The following is a 24612-nucleotide window of genomic DNA, read 5'->3' as shown; positions in this document are numbered from 1 at the left end:
CCTAAGAAACACTCCTGATAACGCCTGTCCTTCATAACCTCAACGCCAATGACATGGTATGCTGCTTCGTATACCTAGGCAGAAGTATCCACCGCCCTATACATGAACAAAATCGTGAAAACCGTAGATCCCGTCACCTCGTTGTCTCATTGTCGTTGATGCCTAACGCGATGTGGACCACTCCTTCCTGTCCGTATCATCAACCGCTTCTTGTCTCTGATGAGCGCGTCGCTAGCTGTGGAAGAATGCTCCGATCATGCGCGGTGGAAGACGAGGAAGCCAACGTCAGCATCCATCATCCATCGGCCAGGATGACACTCGTTCTCAATCTGGTAGTAGGACCTGAGATGCCACTCGCCGTTGAGCTCGCGACACCAGAAAGGATCGTCGTCGCGTGCATCTGCTGGCCTAATCTTGCGCGGGTCGTACGAACCACGCTCAGTCGCGATCCTCCGATTCTCCATCTGGATGTCTTCACGCGTGGGACCTTGCTGTGTGTGGCCGTGAACGTATGCTGGCCTTGTCTCTCTGACCGTCCTTGGGCCTGAGAAGCCTTGCGGTCCTTGTGGTTGACTGTTCGTCACATGGTATGTTGTGGTAGTTGTACTTGGTCCGGGTGGATAGACGTGCGCCGAGTAGCCGTAGCTAGGCACAGTGTTGTAGTAGGTCCTCTGGTAGGGGTAATAGAAGTTAGCAAGTGGGTACAGCGAACCATACAAGTTGTAGTTGTAGTAGCCATAGCCACCGCCATAGGAAGGGTAAGAATAATTGGAGGCATAGTAATTTTGGGGAAAGTAGTTGGTGGCGTAGGTTTGAGGGTACAAGGGACGGGCGTTGTATACCGCAGGTTGGTAGGCGGCCACCCCGTATCCGACACCCATTCCAACACCGTAGCCATAGCCGCCGCCTATGACGCCGGTGGGCGCGGCGCCGTTTGCGGCTTGGCCGGCATAGGAGAGGAAACCGCGTTGGCCGTAACGAGGGTTGTAGATGTATTGGTGGCGGGGCTTTGGGTATGCCTCCATTGCAACGATTGATGGACAGGAGCCGATCGGACGATGACGAGGAGAGTTGTGAAGGAGGCAGGTCGCGATGGCGGTTGGTGGGAATTGCGCGGTTACAGTGGAGCAGGGCGAGGGGAGGAACGAGGTGAAGGTCGGAGTGAGATACAACAAGATCGAGGGAAGATGGTGTCGCGGCAGTAAAGGCCGAGAGCCACGCGATGTTCAAGAAAACATGCGAACCAATGATGGCGGGGCAAGGCAGCGGTGTAGTAAAGGGAAGTCGCAAACAAACGCGGTCGGGGCAACGAAAGACAACTGGGAACTTACCATTGCGGGATTGAACGGCACAACACTACGAGCACCGCCATGGTATCCGGTACCGTACGTATATGCAGACGAATGACCGGGATGCACACCTCCTATAAACCCTCGAGGAACCATGGCCTGGGAGTGGCCGCCGGGGATTACGCCCCTGGAATAACCTCCAGGAACGACGCCACTTGGGTATCCGCCGCTGTACTGAGAGTACCGATTTGGATACGTGACTGCCCTGCTCATATAGCGGCCTCTGGGAGCGTGATCGTAGTAGCGCGAAGGGTAGTACGAACCGCCGAGGCCATATCTGCGGCGTCTGGACATACCAAAGCCGGGGTAGTAATCCTCTGTGTAGTAGCGCTGGCCATTGCGGACCTCAACTCTAGACTCGTAGCTGTAATCGTCGTCGTTGAAGCACATCCTGTTGGCCGTTGAATTGGGCTGGATAGGGACTGGAGATGAGGGAAAGAAACAGCCGAGAAAGCCGACAATGAGCGAAACAAACGGCCGCCTATGACGCGAATGAGAAGATGAAGGAGATACAGACTTCACCGCGATATCGATAGTAAGGCGTGACTTGAGAAGTAGCCAATCGAGAAATGCTTACCATATATCTGCATTCAGTGATACAATGGTATGTACAGTGCAGACCTAAAGTACCTACCAAGGGCCTGTCTGCAACTAGAGCCCACTTACATGATCAAGTCTTTCCACTTCCACTCTTCGGTATAGCACCCCCTTCGGTAGCACCAGTCCCCGCTCCAGGCGCGCCGTTGCCCTTCTTCCCAAACATTGCGCGGAACTTCTTCAAGACCGGGGCAACGGTCCATCGCGCAAAGGTGGGAGTAGCCCACACGCTGAACACGATTCTCGGAATCAAGAACATCTTGACAATCGCGTAAGCCGTCGCAAACTCGACGACCAGCCTGACACCGCCTTCGCTGATGTTCCATGCCTGATCCACCTTCCTCAGCCTCTTAGTCTCGCTGCCGATGCCGTCGTCATCGGAATGCGACAACAAACCCTGGCTCTTCATCCACTGCCTCTGTTTGTCATCCTTCTGGATCTCGTCGACCTCACGTTCGGCTTCCAGCGCTTCATCGCTGCGTATCCAGCCCTTGCGCTTAAAGTACCGACCGAAGCGCTCGACGCCTGACGCTATCCAAGCCCCTTCTGCGAACCACGGAGGCAGCCAGTGTGTGTAGTGGAAGTAGCCAGCGAGACCGAACAGAGGGATGACGGCCGTGAGCTCGTGGAGGATGAGAAATGACGTTATGTGCGTGACCGGCGCATTTCCGAGCGCATTGGTGTACTTGTGCAGGAACTTTGGTAAGCGGCGATTGAAGCGCTCGATGCGCGACTGGGAGGACGCTGGAGAGGCTGGCGGCTCTGTCGCATAGCGGCGCGTGTGTGGGCTGCGAAGGAGCTGTGGTGGGCGCGCGGCCGACCGCAGAATGGTTCGTCGTAGCATATTGGCTGTAGCAATTCCTCCTCCTTTTCTCAACCTTCCGGCCCGAGTGGCTCCTTACGCCTTGCGCGGTGTTGTGGTTCCATGCGGAGAGCTGCCACTGTGCCTTCGTCAAGTATGACGAAGCCCTGGAGCCGTCGGAACACTGACGGGCCGATCCACGTTGGTCACGTCTCCCGATCACCTAGGTAGCAGCACCTTGCCAACTGCCGCATTGACGAGTAGACCTGGTAGTGTTGTTCGCGCAATTCGGTCTGGCGACATTCAGAGGTCTCTTTGAATAATGGGTGGCATATACCTCCATGGATGTCCGTCAAAGGAATGATGCCGCGCCCCCTGTGCCACCACGCCCTAAACATCAACCACTAATCAGACGCCCTGTGTGACCAAAGCGCGTCAAACACGTAGTTCCACAAGTCAAATTATTTTCAGTTACAAACTACTGCAGAAGCATCTGCAGAACTCTCTCAATTGTACTGAGAGCAGACTCGCTCGATATGTTACTATTCTACGAAGATGAACCCAGCTCGATTGAAAATGTGCAGCCCTCATTCAAGACGATAACCAATGCTTCAACGCCAACCATCGATCCACTACCGCAATACGGCTCCCACGCTTTCATTCCATACCCACCTACGACCATACCAAACGACGCCTCGCTAGAAGATCTCGAAGCTGATAGTACATCCCCATCACGGCTGAAAGTACTCAGCCCTTCTTCATGGACCTATTGCGGTCCTCTCCTCCACGCAAGCACCACGTCCCTCCCACCGTCATTCCACACCTGGGCATCTCTTACACTGTCTTCTCCAGCCACTTTGATACACCGGCTCCTCCCTCTCCTCTCATGGCTACAGACTTTCTTGTCAGCAGCGAACATCCACAATTACTGGCTGACCATCCGCTGCACCATGACAACCCACGAATACGATACACCACGCTGGCACACAGATGAGAACGTGTTCGCCTACGATGCTGAAGCCACTGGCTTTGGTCTTGCTCAATCTAGTACGCAAAGGTTATGGAAGCTCTGTACCACACTTCTCGGACCAAGTACTCTTTTCACAAAACGTAATGAGATGGCGCTGAGAGTGCTCAGGGAGACCAAGAAGATCGAGAAAGAGAAGTTGGGTGACCATACCTGTACATCGATATGTTGCGTAGGCTGTTCCACGTATAGTGACTCCGTACGTCAGTCACTCGTACATTCTCTACAAGATGTGGAGCGTGAGACCCCGGCTTCTAGAGAAGTGGCGTTTTTTAGGATAGGCGGAGAAGAAGGGGCAGTGCATTCGGAACCCCGCTGCGATACCGATCGCATATTCATCAATGTAATTCCAGGTACAGAAGAAGATTTGCGGAGCTTGATGGCCAAATGGGGTATAGGGTTCCCACGTGCGTGGTGTTTCGGTTCGCCTGTCGGCTTCGTGAAGAGTGACGAAGCGGAGACCTTTGCGATGGGAACTTGATCTAATGAGACAATGGGACGAGGTTCGATGGCTGATCAGAGATCATAGATCAGACACGTGCAATACGTATGATTGATTTATAGATCGAGGGAAACTACGCTAAGATGGGAACGAAGCTGCACCCCTTCCTTTTTTTCTACATCCTCATAATGCATCTCCATGTCCTTCTTCGATATATTGCTGAACAGAAAGCTCAGCGCGATACTTTCACTCACAGCTTCTCAGCAACCTCGACGAAGTCTTCCAAGTTTCGCACCGGTCGAACACCGGTGCTGACTTGCATACTCGCCTTCCAAGCATGCACATCCTCGATAAGAACAGGCTGTGAAGCATCCACTACGCTCTTGACATCTGCACTCGTATCCAGGGCCTGAGGCGCGGCCGGCAGACCTGAATCTGCTACACCCAATGCAGCCTTTGCTTCGTCGAGGATCTTGTTAGCGACTTCCTTCTCGATCTTGAGATCGTCAGTGAGGTGGCTGGCAACTGCATCCGAGATAGCCGCATTGGACGATGCGTCCATGATGCGAGCCTCGAAAGCTTCGTCATTGGTTGTGATCTTGTGTTCGGCGAGAATGATTTTGAGCGCAGCGGCGGCGGCAGTCTTCTTCTCCTCGAGCGAGGGCTCCTTGGCCTTGGCTTGCGCTTGTAGATGTACTGAGAGTTTGGAGCGTTGAGAGGATGAAGTCGAGATGAAGTGACTGTAGAAGTTTACCATGTCCTTCTTTGTAAGCTTCTCGATAGTCGCGGCATCAACATCGGCTGTATACTCGTTAGAAATGCACTAGTGCACGGGTCTAGGCGACAGCATACCTTGCAGGAAATCATACGAATCACTGTAAATATGATTCCAGAACCTGTTGTCCTCGGACGATAGATTCTTCAGTTTCGCGAGCCTCTTGTTAATCATCGCACGCTTGTGACTCTCAAAGTCTTCCTCATTCATGTCGTTTAGTGTCTGCTCGAACGTGTTGAGGAAGTTCTCGATGCGACCTTCAAGGTACCGACAATCTTTCTCACTCTGGATGAGAATGCGATATCCTGACCAAATGTCGTGGAAGCTAGGGCCAGAGAATACGACGTAGCCAAGCTGCTCAATGGTACGAAGTTGATTGAAACACGGCTCGTCCGTCATCTGCCCAAGAAGCAGGAGCTTGGCGCGTGTGACGCTGTCGTAACGGTGACCGGCATATAAGCTATATTCGATGCAGTGATTGACGTTTTGAGGATCTTTTAGTTGTTTCTCGTAGATGAAGTTACTGCCGGATGGCCAGATGAGTCCCCGGCGTGTAGGTAACTGGTTCGATGGCAGTCTCCTTGGCTTGATAGTACGTTCTACTAGATCAGTAATCTTCAGAGCTTCCTCCTTGTAAAGGTTGCCATGTGCCAAAACCTCGATTTGACATTGCGCCAGGATTTGCGGGAAGAACTGCTGTACGTCCTGAGCCGTCACGTTCTCAAGCTCTGGAAGAAGTTCGTCGTTCATTACGCTCTTCTCACTCTTGAACTGCCGAGAGTATGTCCCAACCTGATGGAAAGGCTGCCCGTACTCCCAGTTGCGTAGGGAACGAAGCATACGGTCGTGAATAATCCTGAAACGATCTTCTGATACTTCAAGATCCCGTACTTGCAGTAAGACCTTCTCTAGCAATACGTGCAACTTGTCGTTGTAGCCACTGACGGTAATCGAAAGGCCGCTGATGTGGTTGGTGAAGTCGTAGACCAAACCGGTTAGGTCAGCGTCGTAGGAATATTCCACTAGAGCGTCATTCACAAGCTCGCGATAGATCGTGCACAACAACGTGATACGAGCTGTGACGTTGGTGATGGGTGTTCGGAAGTAGATATGAACGTTAGCCTTGGGTACCCAGAACTGATCATCCTTCTTCCACCAGATGCGCACGTTGTCGTCGTGGCGGATAAGCTTCGGCTCCTTGGTCGGCTGTTCAACCTCTTTCTTCTCTACTTCGAGCCGGGTCGGGATGAACTCATTCTTGTGCGGGAAGTGTAGCTCTGTCGGCCGGCTCTTGCTCTCGAATGCTTGTTTGATCTCGGCAAGGAAGTCTTCTGGTATCTTTTCGACCTTGTGCTCTGTTCCATACCACTTTTCCTTTTGATCCCATCCACCTGGGAAATCTTGACTAATGATCGTCATCCTGAAGTTGTCTGGTCGAAGGTAGGACATAGCCTCACTGATCAGCTGGGCATCGAACTTCTTGATGATGGCTGGGCCGCTTAGAAGCATCTTGCGGTCGTAAGGCCTCTGCATGATGCCGGCGAGACCACTGGCAGTGCGGCTAGGTGGGCTCTTTTGCTTAAATCGGAACTCCACTTCACTGATCCGCATTTGCTCCTCGACTACCCATTCGAGAGGTGGCTGATCGCGCATCAATCCGATGTATTGGAAGACAAGCTTGGCAACCTCTTTGTAATTCTTGAGCCCCTCCTCGGTCAATTTGATATTGACAGTGAACAGCCCGGAGCCAGGGCACAGGGTAGAGCCTCCAGCACCAAGTCCGTTCGCCCAGCCCTTTGCTTTGATGTGTGCAAGGATGCTACCGGGACCTTCGTGACCGAGCAAGTGACTAAGGTATCTGGAAGGATGTGACTCGTAAAACTTCTCTTCATCGCGATAGGCGAATGTGAGCTCTAACGACCGTGATTCCAAGACCGGTCTGGCAAACGTCTGTGTCAACAGTTCATTCCCAGTGTAGACGGGCATATCCCATCGATTTTGTCCAAGGTTCTTGTTCGGGACTTTAGCGAAGATCTCCTCCACCCATGTTTCCAGTGTGTCAAGGCTCTCTCGGCCTAGGACGACTAACTTCATGCGGTTTGCAGAATAGTGCGTTGAGTGAAACTTGATAAACTCGTCTCGAATCTTCACGCCTCGTGCTATGGGCTCGTCATGGAGGGTCTTGTAGCTTCCGGTCGAGAAATGGTTGTAGGGATGATCTGGATTGGCCAATGCCTTGTTAAGCTGATGCATCCGCCAGGTATCATTTTGGAGGTTCTTCTTATTCTCTGAGTCCACAGCTTTGAGCTCGCGATCGACCGTGTCTTCCAAGAACAGAGGACTGATGAAGAACTGGCCGAAGCGGTCCAGCCCTCCCCATAGCGGCGACTCGTCCTTGGACTCTGACAGATTAGTTTGTGACACGTCTGGCGATGCGGTTTGGCTGCTCGCAGGTGTGGAGGAAGGGTATGAAAGCTCAAAGTAGTAGTTGGTTGAGGTAGAGGCTGTGAAGGCATTCGAATACCCGCCGTGGCGTGTCAGATATTGGTTGTAGGCGTTCTCCTCTGGGTACTTTTGTGTCCCCATGAACAGCAGATGTTCCACCGCGTGCGCGATACCCGGCATATCCGGCGCATCGCTGAAGCTGCCCACATTGACATCCAGCGCCGCACTAGCCTTGTCCGTCCCCGCCTCGTGTATCAATAGGACCTCTAGTTGATTTGGTAGAGTGATGATTCGGTAGGAGCGATCGTCGAGTTGTGGCCTTTCCAGGTCTTCTATGCGCGACCTCCCCCCGGCCTCTCGTCCTAGCTCTTCCGCCATGGCGGCTGACTGCTTTCTTCTCAGCGAAGTCGCAAGGGCGCGATGCGTAGCTGGTAGCGGGACGACGGCGGCCTGGCAGCGAAGCGGGTTATGTATGGCGCGTGATCCGAGGTGACTGGTGGCGAGCCGAGTCGAGGCTGAGCAGTGTGATGACGATGTTGTGTACTGTGCGATCGACCAGGCAACCGGTAGCCTGGGAACGAGTGTTCGGTGTCGTGGTACCAGCGACAGGTTTCCCAGAGACTGTCGTGCGCCTAGCGATGGGAGCATCCACAAGACGTGCGGTGGAGCGGACAATGGTCGGACAGGCGGGTCCGCTGGTGATTCACTGTGGTCCGAGACTAATCAATTGCCTGCAGCTGTGGCAGACAAGAGGCGGTGAGGGACAGCGTATATTGTGGCGGGGAAGTGGCAGGCGCTGAGTGCGGCTCTACTCACCAAACAATGAATGCAGCAGCGTCCGGCGTTGTGGTAACGACCAACGTCAGATACGGTGGGCCCTGCATTGTCGACAAGACACTAGGGCTGGCTACTGCCCGTGCCCGTCACCGTTGATCTTCGTCTACGTGACAACATGGTACCCAAGGCATTTCAAGCAGGTTACGCGAACACGACTGGCTTCAGAAAGGTTGTCAAGGCGACTATATACATCAAGAAGAAAGATGGCATGTCGGATGCCGACTTTATCGAGTACTATAACAACAACCACGCACAGCGCGCAGTTCCCATCCTGCAGCGCCATGGCATCCTCAGCTACAGCCTTGTACAGCCCGAGCGCAGTCCACTACATAGCACCCAAGCTGAGACCGCCACAGACATACCATCTAGAGCGGGATCGAAAAGCCATACAAGACATTATGCACGGCAAAGCCAAGCTCATGGACTACGATGCCATCTGCACCTTTGTCTTCCCCGACTATCTGGCGCTGGCCAAGTTCATGTACGACAAAGATGGCGCTGCCTTGAATGGCGATCACGACAACTTCATGGACGACAGCCAAATGAAGATGATGGTCGGAGACGAGTACATGCTCATCCAAGACGGGGACAAGGTCGGGTGACCAAAGTGCAACTGAAGACGGAGTCTTCATGGGGTATCATTGAACCGGACCAAGTGTACAAATGCATCGAGAAGACGTCGCCGCGGCTACCTCCGGCCCTTGCCTTTGCCTCTGCCTGCAGATCCTCGTGGTGTAGATGAGCAGTTGGCTGAAATATGTCCCTTTTGCCCACATTTATAGCATTCCATGTTGGCCATGCCACCGAAGCCGCCCCCGCCACCGGACCGTCGACCGCCTGATATCGATGTCAAGCCCTGTAGGTCGCCATTGTCTTTCTGTCGCTTCGGTGTTGCCTTGACGGAATCGTCGCCCCGCTTGTTCTTGGATTCGCGCTTTTCCGTGGCCATTTCGCGCTTGGTCTGTCGGATCAGATCTGCGGCAGGATCGTCCGAATCGTAATCGTCTGAAGAATGCTCGGATTCTGATTCCGAGTTCTCGGCCTTGACAAAAGGCACCGTTGTCTGCATTTCGTCAGTTTGATTCTATCGCAAGTGCAAATTGTACACACATCTGCCTTCTTCTTGATACCACCGCCGAACTGCATTCTTATAGGCTTAATATCTTCCTCATCGTCCTCGTCCTCATCCTCTGCGTCGAGCTCAGCGAATCCCGCTTGCCTAACCTTCATTGCGTCTTGTCTCTTTCCTTCGAGAGGATCCTTGAAACTCAACACCCACTTTGTCTCACCCGCATGTTGCGCAGCTTTGTCAAGGGCCGCCTGGCGCTTTGCTTCTTCCGCATCCAGTCCCGATTGTATGATGTCGTGATCCGAGGTTCCTACAGCAGATGCACCATTTGACAGGCGTGCTTTCTTGCTAGGCGGGCCATTGGGCGTCGAGGGCGAAGATTTTGCGGCCGCGCGCTGCATAAACTACTCGCGTTCAGCGTATTCCTAGGGTAATCCAGTAGCGACCTGCGTACCTTCATCCCCATCAGTCCCTTGGACATGGTTTTGGGCGTATTTCCAGACATATTGTGATTGGCTACAGTAGCGGTATCGCCGCAAAGGGTTGGCTGGGTTGTGAAGTTGCTGTCTTCGTTTGCGAACGCGCAGAGTCGCGTTCGGCGAACTTTCGACGCACGGACCAATCGCGCTATCGATAAGGCCACGCCCAAGTGCCAAGCCGATGATGTAGCTCTGCCATTTCACGCATCCTGAGCAATGTCGCAACCGAGCTTCCACAAAGCCTCTTTTGGCGCGATTTTGATCTTATCTCAGCATTAGGGCTAGCTTCGAGCAGTATGAACAGTACCTCAGAAGGTCTGAGATTGGCTACACACGACTTCGCCTCCCACAAAGCAGGGCACGAACACAGTGGACCCCTAGGGCTGCATGCAGCGGTTGCCAGGAAGTTCACCGGCGTACAAGAGACGGATTTCAAGATGGGCCAGACTCGCAAGACATGCAATGACGTGGAACAAAACGTTCGAGAACTCTTGTAGAGCCGTGAATTAACAGTAGTGATATTCTAGCGTCGCCCTACGTCTCGAACCATGAGGACGTTCCGGACTGCAATGTCCACCAAGAATGAATCTGGACTAATCATATGGCGTCGTCACCATATGTCGGCTCTCAGACCACCAGTATCTCCGTCGTTTGCACTAGCAACGCTCCGTGCCATTAGGGTATCGTCGAGGTTCCAGCCTCCAGGTATCTGCCGTATAAGGCGGCGTATGACGCCATTGGTCGTTAAATGTAAGTCGTCTCAGTAGTATGTGTGGGTTGGCATATGGCATGCGGCGGAGAACCGCGCCTCCGCAAGATGCTCATGCGGGCTTGGTTATGCTAGGGCTCATGGCTCTCGAGAATAGTGCAGCTTTCATTTGTCGGTAGGCCTCGATAGCTTGTTCCTGGGACTGAAGACCGGAATGAGATTCTGTCGACGGACACAACTGGGGTCTGGGTAATGAAGTTGTCCATGATGATATGTCGGAGGCGTGTGCAGGTGATAGGAAAGGATGCGACGACGCATGGTGGGTGGTAGAAGCCATGATCCTTGGAGAAGAAGTGGATGAAGACTGAGAGCCAGTTGAGCTTGTAGCGGGAGAAGACATTTTGGTCTGCTGGAAACGTGGACACTCGCGACCCATATAAGGCCTGGGGATAATTTGTCAAGCAAGATGCGAACGATAACAAATCCCAAAAGTCGAATACCATGCTGGACTCCGAAACGTGCTCCGGCACGATTACAACTAGGGCTTGCAGGATGATGGACCAAATTTCCAAATCACGACATTGTGATAAGAATGGCAACCTTGCTGTCGTCAATGACACAGTAATCAGAGTGCAGACGCGCAGAGTCGCACGGGAGATCGTCGCGAAACAACCTTTATCCAATCGCGATACGAAATCCTTGGAGATCTGACCAATCGCAACCGAGCGACATGGATGGGCCTGCTTCACATAAGGGACTGCTAGATGCCACGAGGACGAAAATCGTGTGTTGCTTGACAAATCCCAGAGCCTCGGGAACCGCCAATCTCATACGGCGCATACGCGACATTCCGTGTTGACTTACCGACAGTCTGGTGGTGTTTATTCCAAATTCCGGACGCGAATTCGACGCTAACGGCTGTTAGTTCCTCCGGTCTCACTTTCTCGAAACGCAACTTTAACGATCTCGCATGCACCTGCATGTTCTCTGAAGCTCGGTCCGCGAACATGCCCATGTCCGGTGTCTAAAGCGCCTCAACCGCTGGTGTTGATGATGATCGTGCACTCTCGTCTGGTAGAGCAATCCTTATCAAAGAACTACCTCACACGGCAAAGACAGTCCAGGGCCAGTTGCATGCTACACGGACCGCGCGGTCCTTTGTAAGGAGGGTGGATCCCCGGCCGGATGCGCAATTTGCCTCAAGAGCTTCTACCGTCATAGTCTCTTCTCCGCATCTTGGTGACAAAAGCACGCAAGGCAATAGAGCATCATCCCAGAGCGCACACCGCTTATTACATGTTCACCGCAGTCAGCCTGAGAAGACTCCACCCAGGCAGCCACCAAAGATCCTATCCTACACGAGGCGCAGACTAAGGCATCCCGCAGTGACAAATCTGTAAACAGCTGTGCGCCTACGAGCTGGGCATACCCAATTCCACCAACTGTAGACAACCTGAGATCTCTGAGTCGGTTTATGGGCATCATGCCGATGTAACACTCCACGTGGACGTGCCGCTCCGATGCCAATGCGGCGTGCAAGAGGGGGCTAATCGATTCAAAGACTTTGCAACCTAGCCTATGCTCACACTCAACTCCTGTTGGATCTGACGTCAAACCCTGTGTCGTGTCGGCAACACTACCCGGTACGCATCCGTCGAAGCCATCTTAAAAGAGGTCCCCTAGCTGTCAACGCGGCCGCCATGCTGTTAAGCCGCTGAGGGGCCATACTTCATGCACATCTAGAAGTATTGTCGGCCCAGATAGTGTCCGACACATGACAATTGACAGCACCTAGCGTAAAAGCCTCCAAGCCTCCAAGGGAGATTCGGACCGATCTCTATCAGCCAACCTGCTGAGGTGCACCCTTACATGTGCGCTCTCTTAGAAGGAGTCACTGTAAGTATCCCTTTAGGCAATGCGAAGACCCGGCACCCTGCGCAGCGTTCACTTTTCCATTTGCTACATTCCACAAGTATGCCCTTTACACATGTATACGATACAATTCGCCGCGAACGTCTACACACTGTTTTCAGAACTCGATCAAGTCGTCTCGATTCTCATGAAATGCGGTGTGAACGCGCTCTCTGGTGTTTGCTTCTATGTACCCGCTACATGATCTGCGAGTCCTGTCTACACACCATGGCGGTCTCATAGAAAGAGTGAGTAAACATCAAGATGATATCATCCAGTCTGTGTATTCCGGTTCAGCGTGGCCCGATCCACTAGTGAACCACACTTTAGCACAACGGCTATCTCACGATCGATGATCACCATGTGGTGTATTCACCTGACTTATTCATTGTTTTGGGAAGTAGCTGTGTACATACTCGAATATTCTCTGAACTGAGGTGCTGAACGATCTTTGTTCTGTCCCCTTATGCACAGTTCCTAGGTACCATGGTTTACCCCCCAGCTGAGCTTATATTTGGCTAGGAGCTATCACAGTGGGTCTGCGGCATCATAGCGACCAGAATTGCAGTGCCCCTCAGGAACGTGTAGATTGGTCCAGCCCGCGTTTGCATGTGCCCACAAAGGAATGCGGCTGATGACTTCGGACACTTATTCCAGAAGACAATCGCCTTGCTGTTCTGCAAACGCCGAAAGCGCTCATTTTGATTTCCACTCAACGATCCCATCGTTTCCTCACCAAATGCACGATCAATCTCCAAGTTGGTTCGTCCTGAGATCAAAGGCAACAGCGGATATACGATATGAGACTTTGATTCCTACTGTGATCTTCACTGCGATCGCCTCACTTGTGGTGGGCTTGCGATGGTGCAGCCGAGTAACATCAACTACAGTTATGCCGGAAGACTACATCGTCACTGCAGCCATGGTAACCAGCACGAGTAATCTGGGCAGTATTTAAAGCAACATTCTGATTCTCGCAGGTGTTCTCCATCGGATTCTCGGCCGTAGTTGCTGGACGCAAGACACCCAATTGAACATTGCATGATGAAGAAAAAGCTGACTGCAATACAGAGTTCAGCATCGACGGAGAGGATCTGAAGCAAGGGGGCCTTGAATCACCCTCGCTTGCTGCTATGCTGAAGGTGGGTGATATCCATTAGGCTTCGTACACTGTTGACTGTTGGTAGCTTGTTCTCGCCCAGACTATCCTCTACCACCTGGCAAGTAACCTTGTCAAAGCCTCATTTCTGGTACAATATCTTCGCCTCTTCCTAGTCATCCCTCAGATCGTCTGGATTTGCAACGTGCTTCTTATTCTGGTCTTCGGTGCCACGGCTTGGGGCATCTTCGGTAACATCTTTCTCTGCGAGCCTGTGCAGAGTTACTGGAATGTCACGCTATCAGGGAAATGCATGAACAAAGAAAACCACTTCTGGTCAACGAGCATCATCGGTCTCGTACTCGACTTCTCCATTTGGGTTCTGCCTATTCCCGTAATTGGGAAGCTGAATTTGCCCAGTCGGCAGAAGCTTGGACTGGTCGCAGTCTTTGGGCTTGGTGGATTGTGTGTTCCTCCATTCCCTGTGATAGAAAGCTATCTGCTGACTTCGATTCTAGCGTCTGTATCATAACACTGCTACGATTGGTGCTGGTACATGACGCAGCGAATGACGGTGAAGTCACAAGTATGGCCTCGCTAGATCCGATATCAGGTGTACGCTGACACGACTGCAGAGGCGGGTACCTACGCTATAATTTTCTCGACTATCGAGGTTAACGTCGCCATCATCTGCGGATCGCTGCTTGTCATGAAGCCTCTGATTGCACGCTTCCTGCCAGGTATCATGTCCGAGCAACCAATGACCGCGGCGGACGACGAGCGGACATGCAGAACCTTGACCGGATTGCATCTACTCAGTGGAGGCACGGAGGGTGACGTGGAGAAGGCGCAAAGGGGCGGAAGGCGCGACACCTTGATTGAGTCGGATGCGTTCGCTACGACCAAAGAGATGAAGAGGCTCATGAAGGGGCTGGGGAACAGCAAGCGAAACACTATGTAGCTTACCGAAGACGGGATGTAGCTTCTGCTATGACGTATGTCAACGTCGACGGTTCATGTCTCGCCCTGCTACCATTGTGATGTTTTGCTCAACAGAAAGCCTACCATGTGTTCCGAACAGAGGTCTTCAACTACATGACGGCTGTTGTCCTTGTCCACGAATATCTGGGGAGCTCGCAGGCAGATGACAAGGAATGCCCCCACCAGACGTTAGCGTGGCAGCTTAGCTTGTCGACCGTGCTCAACCTCAACCTGCATCCAACATCGTTGATCGATTGAATGCAACTCGGTCTGCGTCCTCGTTTGCGAACACGGCCATCTTTATACGACCTAGTCCAAAAGAAGAACATTGACCAGATCTCGATATCTGGAGCTCATACCGCCGCCGGCCACGACGACGTTGAGCCACACCGAGTGCCGCTTCCCGCGAGCCCGCTGATATCACCACAAGGCGAGCTTCCCACCCAGCCGCCACCGCCGCACATCACCCTACAAGAAGCCAGCGACGACGAGAAGGAGACACCAGCACCCAAGATGCCTCCCGTAAGCACTACCAGCTATAGAGACGGGGTTGGGGCAGGCAGCTAATCCACGCGCGCAGAAAGGACAGAAGAAGCAGGAGCAGAAGTCGGAGGGCGAGGAGCATGGTAAGCTTGAACACTTTGCACTTGGACGTAGGGAACAATAGGACATGTCGCTAATTCCATACAGGCGCCATCTACTCCATTTCCGGGTACGTCACCGCATCGCAGCGCAGCGCTCGAGTCGCATACTGATCCGTCCAGTCCTGTCATCATCGCCGAGAACATGATCGGATGTGCCATGTACGAGCTTGTACGTGGAACGGTTCTACCAGGATGGACGCCTGCTGACTGCCCTAGGTCCGTGTTGGTCACGACAACCTCGTCGGTGAGGTCATTCGAATCGAGGCCGACAAGGCCACCATCCAGGTCTACGAAGAGACTGGTAGGCACACCGCGCAAGGACACACGTTGGAGGACCGGGCTAATATCGCACAGCTGGTGTAACCGTAGGCGACCCCGTATACAGGACCGGGCAGCCATTGTCCGTCGAGCTGGGCCCTGGTCTTATGGAGACCATCTACGACGGTATCCAGCGTCCCCTCAAGGGCATCGCCGACGACGCCAACAGCATCTACATTCCCCGTGGTATCAACTTGCCCGCTCTTGACCGCAAGAAGAAGTGGGATTTCACACCCGGTTCCCTCAAGGTCGGCGACCACATCACTGGTGGCGACGTCTTCGGTACTGTCTTCGAGAACAGTCTGCTCAGCGAACATAGGGTTCTGCTGCCTCCCCGTGCCAAGGGTACCATTACCCGCATCGCCGAGAAGGGCAGCTACACCGTCGACGAGAAGATCTTGGAGCTCGATTTCAATGGCACCAAGACCGAGTACAGCATGATGCACAAGTGGCCCGTACGGGTGCCTCGTCCTTCCAACGAGAAGATGTCATCCGACCAGCCGCTCATCGTCGGCCAACGTGTCCTCGACTCTCTGTTCCCCAGTGTTCAGGGTGGTACCGTGTGCATTCCCGGTGCTTTCGGATGCGGCAAGACTGTCATTTCCCAGTCTTTGTCCAAGTTCTCCAACAGTGACATTATTGTCTACGTGGGCTGCGGTGAGCGAGGAAACGAGATGGCTGAAGTCTTGATGGACTTCCCAGAGGTATGGAAATTGGATTATGGTGTGTACGACATGCTGACATGCTCTAGCTCACTATCGACGTCAACGGCAAGAAAGAGCCCATCATGAAGCGAACGACCCTCATTGCCAACACCTCCAACATGCCTGTGGCTGCTCGTGAAGCCTCCATCTACACTGGTATCACCGTTGCCGAGGTAAGTTTTAACTGCTCGGCATACACGTGAGAAGTATGCTGACTCGATTACCTGTGTAGTATTTCCGCGACCAGGGCAAAGACGTGGCCATGATGGCTGACTCCTCGTCACGATGGGCTGAGGCTCTTCGTGAGATTTCCGGACGTCTCGGAGAGATGCCTGCTGATCAAGGTTTCCCTGCTTACCTCGGTGCTAAACTTGCGTCTTTCTACGAGCGTGCTGGCCGTGTTCAGGCTCTGGGTAGCCCCGAACGATTTGGCAGTGTGTCGATTGTCGGTGCCGTCAGTCCACCAGGAGGTGACTTTTCGGATCCCGTCACCACGAGCACACTCAACATTGTGCAAGTCTTCTGGGGTCTCGACAAGAAGCTTGCTCAGCGAAAGCATTTCCCATCTGTCAACACATCGATTAGTTACAGCAAGTACACAACGCCGCTCGACAAGTACTACGCCAAGAACAACCCGGAATTCCCTCGTCTCCGCGACCGCATCAAGGAGCTTCTCACTACGTCAGACGATCTCGACCAGGTTGTGCAGCTTGTCGGTAAATCCGCGCTGGGTGATAGTGACAAGATTACGCTTGATGTGGCCACGCTACTCAAGGAGGACTTCTTGCAGCAGAACGGCTACTCGGACTATGACCAGTTCTGTCCGTTGTGGAAGACCGAGTGGATGATGAAGAACATGATGGCTTTCCACGACGAGGCCCAGAAGGCCGTCTCCCAAGGACATGCATGGCCCAAGGTTCGCGACGCGACCTCGGAAATCCAGAGCCAGCTCCGTTCAATGAAATTCGAGCTGCCCAGCGACGGAGAGGAGAAAGTCACCAAGAAGGTAAGCCTGGCGGCAGGACGTGACACTTTGATTTGTACATACGCTGACTTCGAAACAGTACGAGGAACTCCTGCAGAAGATGACCGACAAGTTTGCATCGGTTGTCGACGAGTAAATGCATGTGCTCGAAGGCGATTTCTCAATAGCGTGTCTGTCTCGTATATCTCAAAGATCGTAGAATGTGAATTGTACCAAGATACCGATACTGCTGCCTGAACCCGCTGACGACGCCGTGTCGCGTCCTGTGACCGCAATGCGCATCATGTGCGCGAGGAACGACATCATGGTAGTCAAATTATCGAAGTGGCTCTAGATTACTACTAGCGGAACACGGTAGTAGTTGAACACATCTCTGATTTGATACTTGTGACAGCCTGGTGACGTACGCAGACCATGGATATCCCCAAGTCGCGCGGATATTTCGTGGGGCTGAGTCGTGTGGCGTATCGAAGCTTGGGCTCTCTCCGACGTTGGCACCTGCAGCAGCTACGCAACCCGCAAGCAACAACCCCAGATCTCAGACACTCTCGCCTTCAGCGCCCTTGATACCACCAACACCCAAACCCGCTTCTACACACGAATACTGAAGGCATCCGCACCACTTCGACCCACACTTCGCCGACCATGGCGACAAACCCAAATGCGTACGCACATGTTTCGAGGGCCCCTCGCATTGCGGAAAGCTAACATGGTTATACAGCATCAACGTCAACGACCCGGGGCTGATTACTCTCGTAAACAAGCTCCAGGATGTCTTCACCACAGTCGGAGTACGTCGCTGCCCTCCGCCCGCCCGCGCGCAACTGGCTACACCAACAGCCCAAAGACGCATACTGATGCCTAAGTCAGGTCCAAAACCCCATAGACTTGCCCCAGATTGCCGTCGTAGGATCGCAGTCTAGTGGAAAGAGTTCGGTGCTCGAGAACATTGTTGGACGAGACTTGTGAGTGCCCACCGCTGCGCCATGGCCTGGGACATGTGGTTAACGATAGCTCTCCAGCCTGCCCCGAGGAACCGGTATCGTCACCCGAAGACCGCTCATTCTCCAGCTCATCAACCGCGCATCCTCGCAAGCGAATGGCACCCCCGAGGGAGCAAAGACAACAGACCAGGAGAACAATGTCGACGAGTGGGGCGAGTTCCTGCACATTCCTGGCCAGAAGTTCCACGACTTTGGCAAGATAAGGGACGAGATTGTGAGGGAGACAGAATCCAAGACGGGTCGCAATGCGGGTATCTCGCCCGCGCCCATCAACTTGAGGATATACTCGCCAAACGTCCTCACACTTACGCTGGTCGACTTGCCAGGTCTAACAAAGGTGCCTGTTGGAGACCAACCGAGGGATATTGAGCGTCAGATCCGAGAGATGGTCCTCAAGCAAATCAGCAAGCCCAACGCAATCATCCTGGCTGTCACTGCTGCCAACACCGATTTGGCCAATTCGGATGGTCTCAAGCTGGCGCGCGAGGTGGACCCAGAAGGACAACGGACAATCGGTGTCTTGACCAAGGTTGACTTGATGGACGAGGGCACCGACGTCGTGGACATTCTCGCTGGCCGCATCATTCCACTGCGGTTGGGCTATGTACCAGTCGTCAACCGAGGACAGAGGGATATCGAGAACAAGAAGGCCATCTCGTACGCGCTCGAGCACGAAAGGCAATACTTTGAGAACCACAAGGCATATCGAAACAAGGCAGCGTACTGTGGTACACCCTACCTTGCGCGCAAGCTGAACTTGGTAGGCTCAGTCTCTTCTATACACTTCGGCACAGCAACTAACAGTTACAGATCCTTATGATGCACATCAAGCAAACGCTGCCCGATATCAAAGCCCGCATCGCCTCCTCACTACAAAAGTACCAGGCAGAACTTGCTTCGCTAGGCAACTCCATGCTCGGCAACAGCTCCAACATTGTCTTGAACATGATCACGGAGTTCACCAACGAATACAGAGGAGTCTTGGAGGGCAACAACCAAGAGCTTTCTGCAGTAGAGCTGTCTGGCGGTGCTCGTATCTCTTTCGTCTACCACGAATTGTACGCCAACGGTGTCAAGGCCGTCGATCCTTTCGACCAGGTCAAAGACATGGACATTAGGACGGTTCTCTACAACTCCTCCGGATCATCGCCAGCGCTGTTCGTCGGTACTACTGCTTTCGAGCTCATTGTCAAACAACAAATTAAGCGACTAGAGGAACCCAGCTTGAAGTGTGTCAGCCTCGTCTACGATGAGCTGATCCGAATTCTCAGCCAGCTTCTCAACAAGAACGCTTTCCGAAGATACCCGGGCTTAAAGGAGAAGCTACACCAGGTCGTCGTCAGCTTTTTCAAAAAGGCTATGGAGCCCACTAACAAGCTCGTAAGGGACCTTGTTGCTATGGAGTCTGTCTACATCAACACTGGTCACCCTGACTTCATCAATGGTTCACGCGCCATGGCCATCGTACACGAGCGACACAACAGCAGCAGGCCTCAACAAGTGGATCCCAAGACTGGAAAGCCTCTTCCACCTAGCGTGCCGCCGCGGTCGATATCTCCCTCGCTTGATCCTAACGAGGGTGGTGGCTTCTTTGGTTCCTTCTTCGCAAGCAAGAACAAGAAGAAGATGGCGGCTATGGAGCCACCACCACCTACACTCAAGGCCTCTGGTACCCTCTCCGAGAAGGAGTCACAAGAAGTCGAAGTTATTAGTAAGTCGCCTCTAGCGTTGATGTCGGACATTGACTAACGATGTACAGAACTACTGATTACCTCCTACTTCAACATTGTTCGTCGGACAATGATCGACATGGTACCCAAGGCCATCATGTTGAACCTCGTTCAATGGACCAAGGAAAACATGCAGGGCGAGCTTCTAACCAACATGTACAAGACGGACGAGCTCGATGAGCTACTGAAGGAGTCAGAGTACACTGTCAAGAGGCGGAAGGATTGCCAGCAGATGGTGGAGAGCCTTTCCAAGGCACAAGAGATCGTCAACCAAGTGCAGTAGAAGGATGCGTGTCTGGGAGGATCTTGCGGCTAGACTTCCAAGGTTGTGTTCTCTGGGTCTGGCATCCTGTCAAGACATGCAAGGTGTTTTGGGTGCAGCTTGCTAGATTTTGGTCTTGAGCCTGTTCATATTATCGTTGATGCATACAATGTTTGTCAGCAAGTGGAATTCGTGATTGCTCTGTACTCGCTGTGATTCTACTAGCCATGGCGACCGCGCGGGCGTAGCAGTCGCCTGCGGAGCATGCACGGACCACCGAGCATCTCGAAAAGTCGCAGTGCACTCGAAGGCCCGCCTCTCCAGCAACTGAGCGGCCATGCTGCTCCCACGGATATTCGCGCCCGTCCGCGCATCATTGGCAACATCTACGACATTCATCGCGCCATCTACACGTGTTCTCGACGCCCTCCGCGTGGCCAATGGCACCTCGGCGCCCACCCCGGTTCTCTCCTTCGTCAGGCACTCAGCGCATCAGGCCCAAGGACGAGCCAACGGAGCAAAAGATGGACCTGGTAAACGTTTAGGAGCAAAGAAGAGCGGAGGTATGTCCACAGTTCGAAGAAGCAGTCAAGAGCCTGGCTAACGGCATTGTAGGAGAGTATGTCATCCCAGGAAACATCATCTTCCGACAACGAGGAACGGCCTGGTTTCCCGGCGAGAACTGCAAATTCGGCCGCGACCACTGCATCTTCGCTACAGAGTCTGGTTACGTGCGATACTATCGTGACCCGAAGAAACACCCCAAGAGGCAATACATTGGTGTCGCCCTCGAGAAAGACCACACCCTTCCATACCCACCAAATGCGGCGAGACGGAGACGCTTAAATATGCTCGCCGTCCCTATCACTACATCAACGAATCCTTCTGCGGACGCAGTTGTCATAACCGGTTTACAAGTTGGCGACGGCACAGGCAGCCCGAGCAGCGTGCGCGATACCCCGCGCGAAGCGACACGGAAGGGATTGAGCTTGACCGCTGGCAAGGGATACGCGTACCGTGAGGCCAACTGGCAGATTGGACGGGCGGCCGAGAAGGCGGGTGTGCAGGTCAAGGAGTTTGTGCCGGGTGACCGATGGACGGCCTGGAGGAAGAGGAGCACAAGGATCCAGGCGAACATAGAGAGGAAGAGACTCCGCAATGCTGGCAAGAAGGCCAGCAAGCCGAAAGCGAGAAAGGCGAGGGCCTAAGCAACGAGACGACATACTGCGGGTTGTATGAATACATGTGTAAACTGAAGATGTACAGCCTTTGACTGGCGATTTACGAACACAAGAAGCGCGTATGTGAACAAATGATGATGCGTAGTGAATTTGACATGATCATAACCTTGCAGAGTCCTTCCAAACCAAGCCCCCTTGGTCCTCGACATAATGCCTACCCTTAGTCCATCCCATCCACGTGGTCAATGTATCTTCGCCCCCACTGCCAGGCTTCAAGCCCTTCTCGCTCCATCCACTGCCATCCATTCCTATACCCTGGCCCTCTGCTGCCGACCTCCCATCATGACCATCGTGTATCGCATATCCAGGTGAGGACTTAAGAGTTACAGCCGGCCGTTGATCGAAGCCCTGGGTCTCGAGTTCACCCTGCGTCAGCACGGGCGTGCAGCATGCATCTGTGCCGTCGAAGATGGCCTCCCATTCCTCGCGCGTTTTCTTCTTGAACTCGACGGCGAAGAAGTCCTTTAACTTTGGCCAGTCCGCCCTGTCGTCCCTATTACCAGGTAGATCCGACGGCTCCAGGCCCATGCCCTTGAGTAAAGCGGCGTAGAACTGGGGTTCAATCGCGCCCACTGCCATATACTTTCCATCCTTTGTCTCATATGTATCGTAGAATGGCGCTCCACCATCTAGCATATTCGTGCCCCTCTCCCTCTTCCAGACCTCTGTCTTCAATCCCAACCTTGGCATAGTCGCCAATATCGCACTGCCGTCAACCATGTTTGCCTCGACAACCTGTCCATAGCCGCTTCTTTCTCTCGCCAGCAGCGCAAGCAATATACCAATGAAGCACATTGCGCCGCCTCCCGCGAAATCTCCCACGACATTGCCCGGCGCATACGGTTTTTCCCCTTTCCTGCCAAACATGCTCAACACGCCGGATACAGCAATGTAGTTGATATCGTGCCCGGCCATTTGACTGTATTTGCCATCCCGACGGAAGCCCGTCATGCGAGCTACGATCAATCGCTTGTTCAACTTCAACAGCACCTGCTCAGGGTCGAGACCGGCTTTCTCGAGGACGCCAGGTCGGAAGGGATCGATTACCACGTCGACTTGAGGGATGATCTTCTTGATAAGGGCGAGCCCCGCGGGCGATTTGAGGTTCACGCATATCGAGGTTTTGCGCCGCGTTAATTGATCGGAGGATGGGGCTGAGGGTGCGCGGTCGAGGCGGAGGACTGTGGCGCCGTAGTCTGCTAGGAGCATGCCCGCGAAGGGGCCTGAAGACTGTTAGATGGAGCCTAGGGATTATTTTGCGAAGGGAGTTTGAGGTTACCTGGGGCCAGTCCTGCAAACTCAAGGACGCGTACATCCGCGAGTGGAGGTGGTTGGTTTGCTGACGGCATGACGAGGTAGCTGGAGGTAGTATATTACTTGGGACGATTGAAAGGATGCGCGTGAAGAGAGAAAAACGCGAGCTTAGTAGTAAACATGCTCGACGTCGACATTGTTGGCCGTTGCGCCGGCTAAGGACTCCCGCGGGGAAGCATGCTCTGGAAGCCGAGGTGCGGATGTGGAGAGCTTGAAAGCTGGGGTAGTAGCTTCATCTTTCGCGTTTGGTCTGTTTGTCTTCGCACGCGACCATCACGACGAGTCGATATATCCCTCGCTCTGAATTTATCCGAATGAGTCTGATGAGTTGTGACATGTCATCCGATAGAATATCATGGCGCGCTTCGCCCCGCTCTTCCAAGGTGCTATGATTGTTAGCATTAGGCAACAGCGCGCGTATGCCTTCGTGAGCGGCTCTTCAAGGATCGATAACTCTGTAGAAGCCGCGGAGCTGTTCTTTCAAACGCTGAACGAGCGTGGCTTCCTTTCAAGATTCACCCGTGCTCGAACACATCATGCCTCCCCAGTTGAGAGCGCGAACGTCTCGCATCAAACCTCAATCTTACGCTCTTTCTTCCAATTCATCTTCCAGTCAAAGTCACCTCCTCATGTCTGAATCAACTGCACAATCGGCAAGCAGTACACCTTCAATCTACACCATTAACCTTTCACTACCACCACGCGAACGCTATGTGTTGGTCGCCACCGAATACGCCCATGTTCTGCGCAAAATGCCGTGTCTCTACGATGAAGCCGTTCAGCACTTGAAGTTGCCTACTGGGATTTTTCATCTCTTAGGCCGTCTGTTCTTACGTCGTCTTCACAGTGACGAACAGACTGAGGAACTCAGGGGCATTAGCGAAGCATCTGGCGTGCCAATGTACTTACTCGTCGCTTATAATGTCTTCCTGGACCTTCTCATGGGCTGCACGAGCGGCGGAGTCATGGTAAAGGATCCCGAAGCCGAGACAACGATGATGCATTTCCGAACGCTGGATTGGTCTATGCCCCTCTTGAGACAAGCAATTGTGCAATTCGACTTCATCGAGGGTGTGGGCGGCGGAGTGGTAGCGAGCACAATTGGCTACGTTGGTTTTGTGGGTGCACTTACAGGTGTAAGGAAAGGATTGAGTGTCTCACTCAACTTTCGACCTTATCACAACGCCCGGGGAATTTCAGGACCTAACATCAAATATTACTGGAACACTCTCATGGTGCTTCTGGGGAAGAGACCGAGCATCTCCACCCTCATACGCGATTGCCTTCTACCTAGGTCAAGCGCACCTCGCAGACGGCACAGGCTCTCTAAGAAGTCTTTACAAGAACGAAGAGATCCGTCATCTGCACTAATTCCGCCATACAATGCATCTGACGCACCCAACAACATCGCAACTATGCAGACATCAGTGGCGTATTTGATCTTCTGTACCAGCGCAGAGACCATCATCCTGGAGAAAGACTTCCACAGCGCAAGGATTTTACGCTCATCAACCTTTATCAGCACCACTAATCACGACGTATCGTTGGAGTCTACAGTCAACCCGCACGCCTATCAGAGCCAGGCCGTCCATACTCAGGGCCGGAATCACAGCTTTCTCAATGCTGGCATGCAAGAAGTACTCGAAGAAAGCATCATGCGAAAACAGTGTCTAGAGCGAAAATGGCGAGAGTGGACCCAGGAGCAGGGCCGTAAAGCGAAGCGAGGGCAGGATGCAGCAGTAGGCGTGAGTCCAGAGAAACTCATTAAATGGTTAAAACAGTACCCGGTGTGTAATGAGGTGACACATTTTGTCTGTGTCATGGATCCAGCAGAAGGGATATTCAGATGGGTGCGGGCTTTTGAGGAGGGCGAGATACCGTTCCAGGG

General features: G+C 53.2%; 10 protein-coding genes across 10 annotated transcripts; 5 read left to right on the top strand and 5 right to left on the bottom strand.

Moving 5' to 3' along the window:
* Positions 1-254: 254 nt before the first annotated feature.
* On the bottom strand, positions 255-1025 carry J4E87_000229 (uncharacterized protein; the record flags this gene model as incomplete). The annotated part of the gene is made up of 1 exon (XM_049371888.1): positions 255-1025. One exon carries the CDS (start codon positions 1023-1025, stop codon positions 255-257), a length of 771 nt encoding a protein of 256 aa, XP_049238022.1.
* A 994-nt stretch (positions 1026-2019) lies between these two features.
* On the bottom strand, positions 2020-2790 carry J4E87_000228 (uncharacterized protein; the record flags this gene model as incomplete). Its single annotated transcript, XM_049371887.1, has 1 exon — positions 2020-2790. One exon carries the CDS (start codon positions 2788-2790, stop codon positions 2020-2022), a length of 771 nt encoding a protein of 256 aa, XP_049238021.1.
* A 1677-nt stretch (positions 2791-4467) lies between these two features.
* On the bottom strand, positions 4468-7815 carry J4E87_000227 (uncharacterized protein; the record flags this gene model as incomplete). The annotated part of the gene is made up of 2 exons (XM_049371886.1): positions 4468-5018; positions 5070-7815. 2 exons carry the CDS (start codon positions 7813-7815, stop codon positions 4468-4470), a joined length of 3297 nt encoding a protein of 1098 aa, XP_049238020.1.
* Positions 7816-8389: 574 nt separating this feature from the next.
* On the top strand, positions 8390-8876 carry J4E87_000226 (uncharacterized protein; the record flags this gene model as incomplete). Its single annotated transcript, XM_049371885.1, has 2 exons — positions 8390-8578; positions 8631-8876. The coding sequence occupies 2 exons, from the start codon at positions 8390-8392 to the stop codon at positions 8874-8876; spliced, it is 435 nt and encodes a 144-aa protein (XP_049238019.1).
* An 86-nt stretch (positions 8877-8962) lies between these two features.
* On the bottom strand, positions 8963-9824 carry J4E87_000225 (uncharacterized protein; the record flags this gene model as incomplete). The annotated part of the gene is made up of 3 exons (XM_049371884.1): positions 8963-9337; positions 9385-9747; positions 9798-9824. The coding sequence occupies 3 exons, from the start codon at positions 9822-9824 to the stop codon at positions 8963-8965; spliced, it is 765 nt and encodes a 254-aa protein (XP_049238018.1).
* A 3510-nt stretch (positions 9825-13334) lies between these two features.
* Positions 13335-14502, top strand: J4E87_000224 (uncharacterized protein; the record flags this gene model as incomplete). The annotated part of the gene is made up of 4 exons (XM_049371883.1): positions 13335-13392; positions 13514-13584; positions 13630-13999; positions 14177-14502. The coding sequence occupies 4 exons, from the start codon at positions 13335-13337 to the stop codon at positions 14500-14502; spliced, it is 825 nt and encodes a 274-aa protein (XP_049238017.1).
* A 278-nt stretch (positions 14503-14780) lies between these two features.
* On the top strand, positions 14781-17309 carry VMA1 (H(+)-transporting V1 sector ATPase subunit A; the record flags this gene model as incomplete). The annotated part of the gene is made up of 9 exons (XM_049371882.1): positions 14781-15044; positions 15103-15148; positions 15213-15234; positions 15287-15335; positions 15383-15467; positions 15521-16188; positions 16236-16361; positions 16421-17194; positions 17253-17309. 9 exons carry the CDS (start codon positions 14781-14783, stop codon positions 17307-17309), a joined length of 2091 nt encoding a protein of 696 aa, XP_049238016.1.
* Positions 17310-17818: 509 nt separating this feature from the next.
* VPS1 (vacuolar protein sorting-associated protein 1) lies at positions 17819-20190 on the top strand (the record flags this gene model as incomplete). Its single annotated transcript, XM_049371881.1, has 6 exons — positions 17819-17838; positions 17895-17964; positions 18044-18138; positions 18196-18937; positions 18988-19888; positions 19937-20190. 6 exons carry the CDS (start codon positions 17819-17821, stop codon positions 20188-20190), a joined length of 2082 nt encoding a protein of 693 aa, XP_049238015.1.
* Positions 20191-20506: 316 nt separating this feature from the next.
* Positions 20507-21377, top strand: J4E87_000221 (uncharacterized protein; the record flags this gene model as incomplete). The annotated part of the gene is made up of 2 exons (XM_049371880.1): positions 20507-20732; positions 20785-21377. 2 exons carry the CDS (start codon positions 20507-20509, stop codon positions 21375-21377), a joined length of 819 nt encoding a protein of 272 aa, XP_049238014.1.
* Positions 21378-21509: 132 nt separating this feature from the next.
* J4E87_000220 (uncharacterized protein) lies at positions 21510-22759 on the bottom strand (the record flags this gene model as incomplete). The annotated part of the gene is made up of 2 exons (XM_049371879.1): positions 21510-22633; positions 22690-22759. 2 exons carry the CDS (start codon positions 22757-22759, stop codon positions 21510-21512), a joined length of 1194 nt encoding a protein of 397 aa, XP_049238013.1.
* Positions 22760-24612: the final 1853 nt, after the last annotated feature.

Source organism: Alternaria ethzedia, assembly GCF_023757985.1.
Source record: "Alternaria ethzedia strain BMP 0044 chromosome Unknown scaffold_1, whole genome shotgun sequence".
NCBI classification, from domain to species: domain Eukaryota; kingdom Fungi; phylum Ascomycota; class Dothideomycetes; order Pleosporales; family Pleosporaceae; genus Alternaria; species Alternaria ethzedia.
This window is presented reverse-complemented; position numbering and strand designations above follow the sequence as displayed.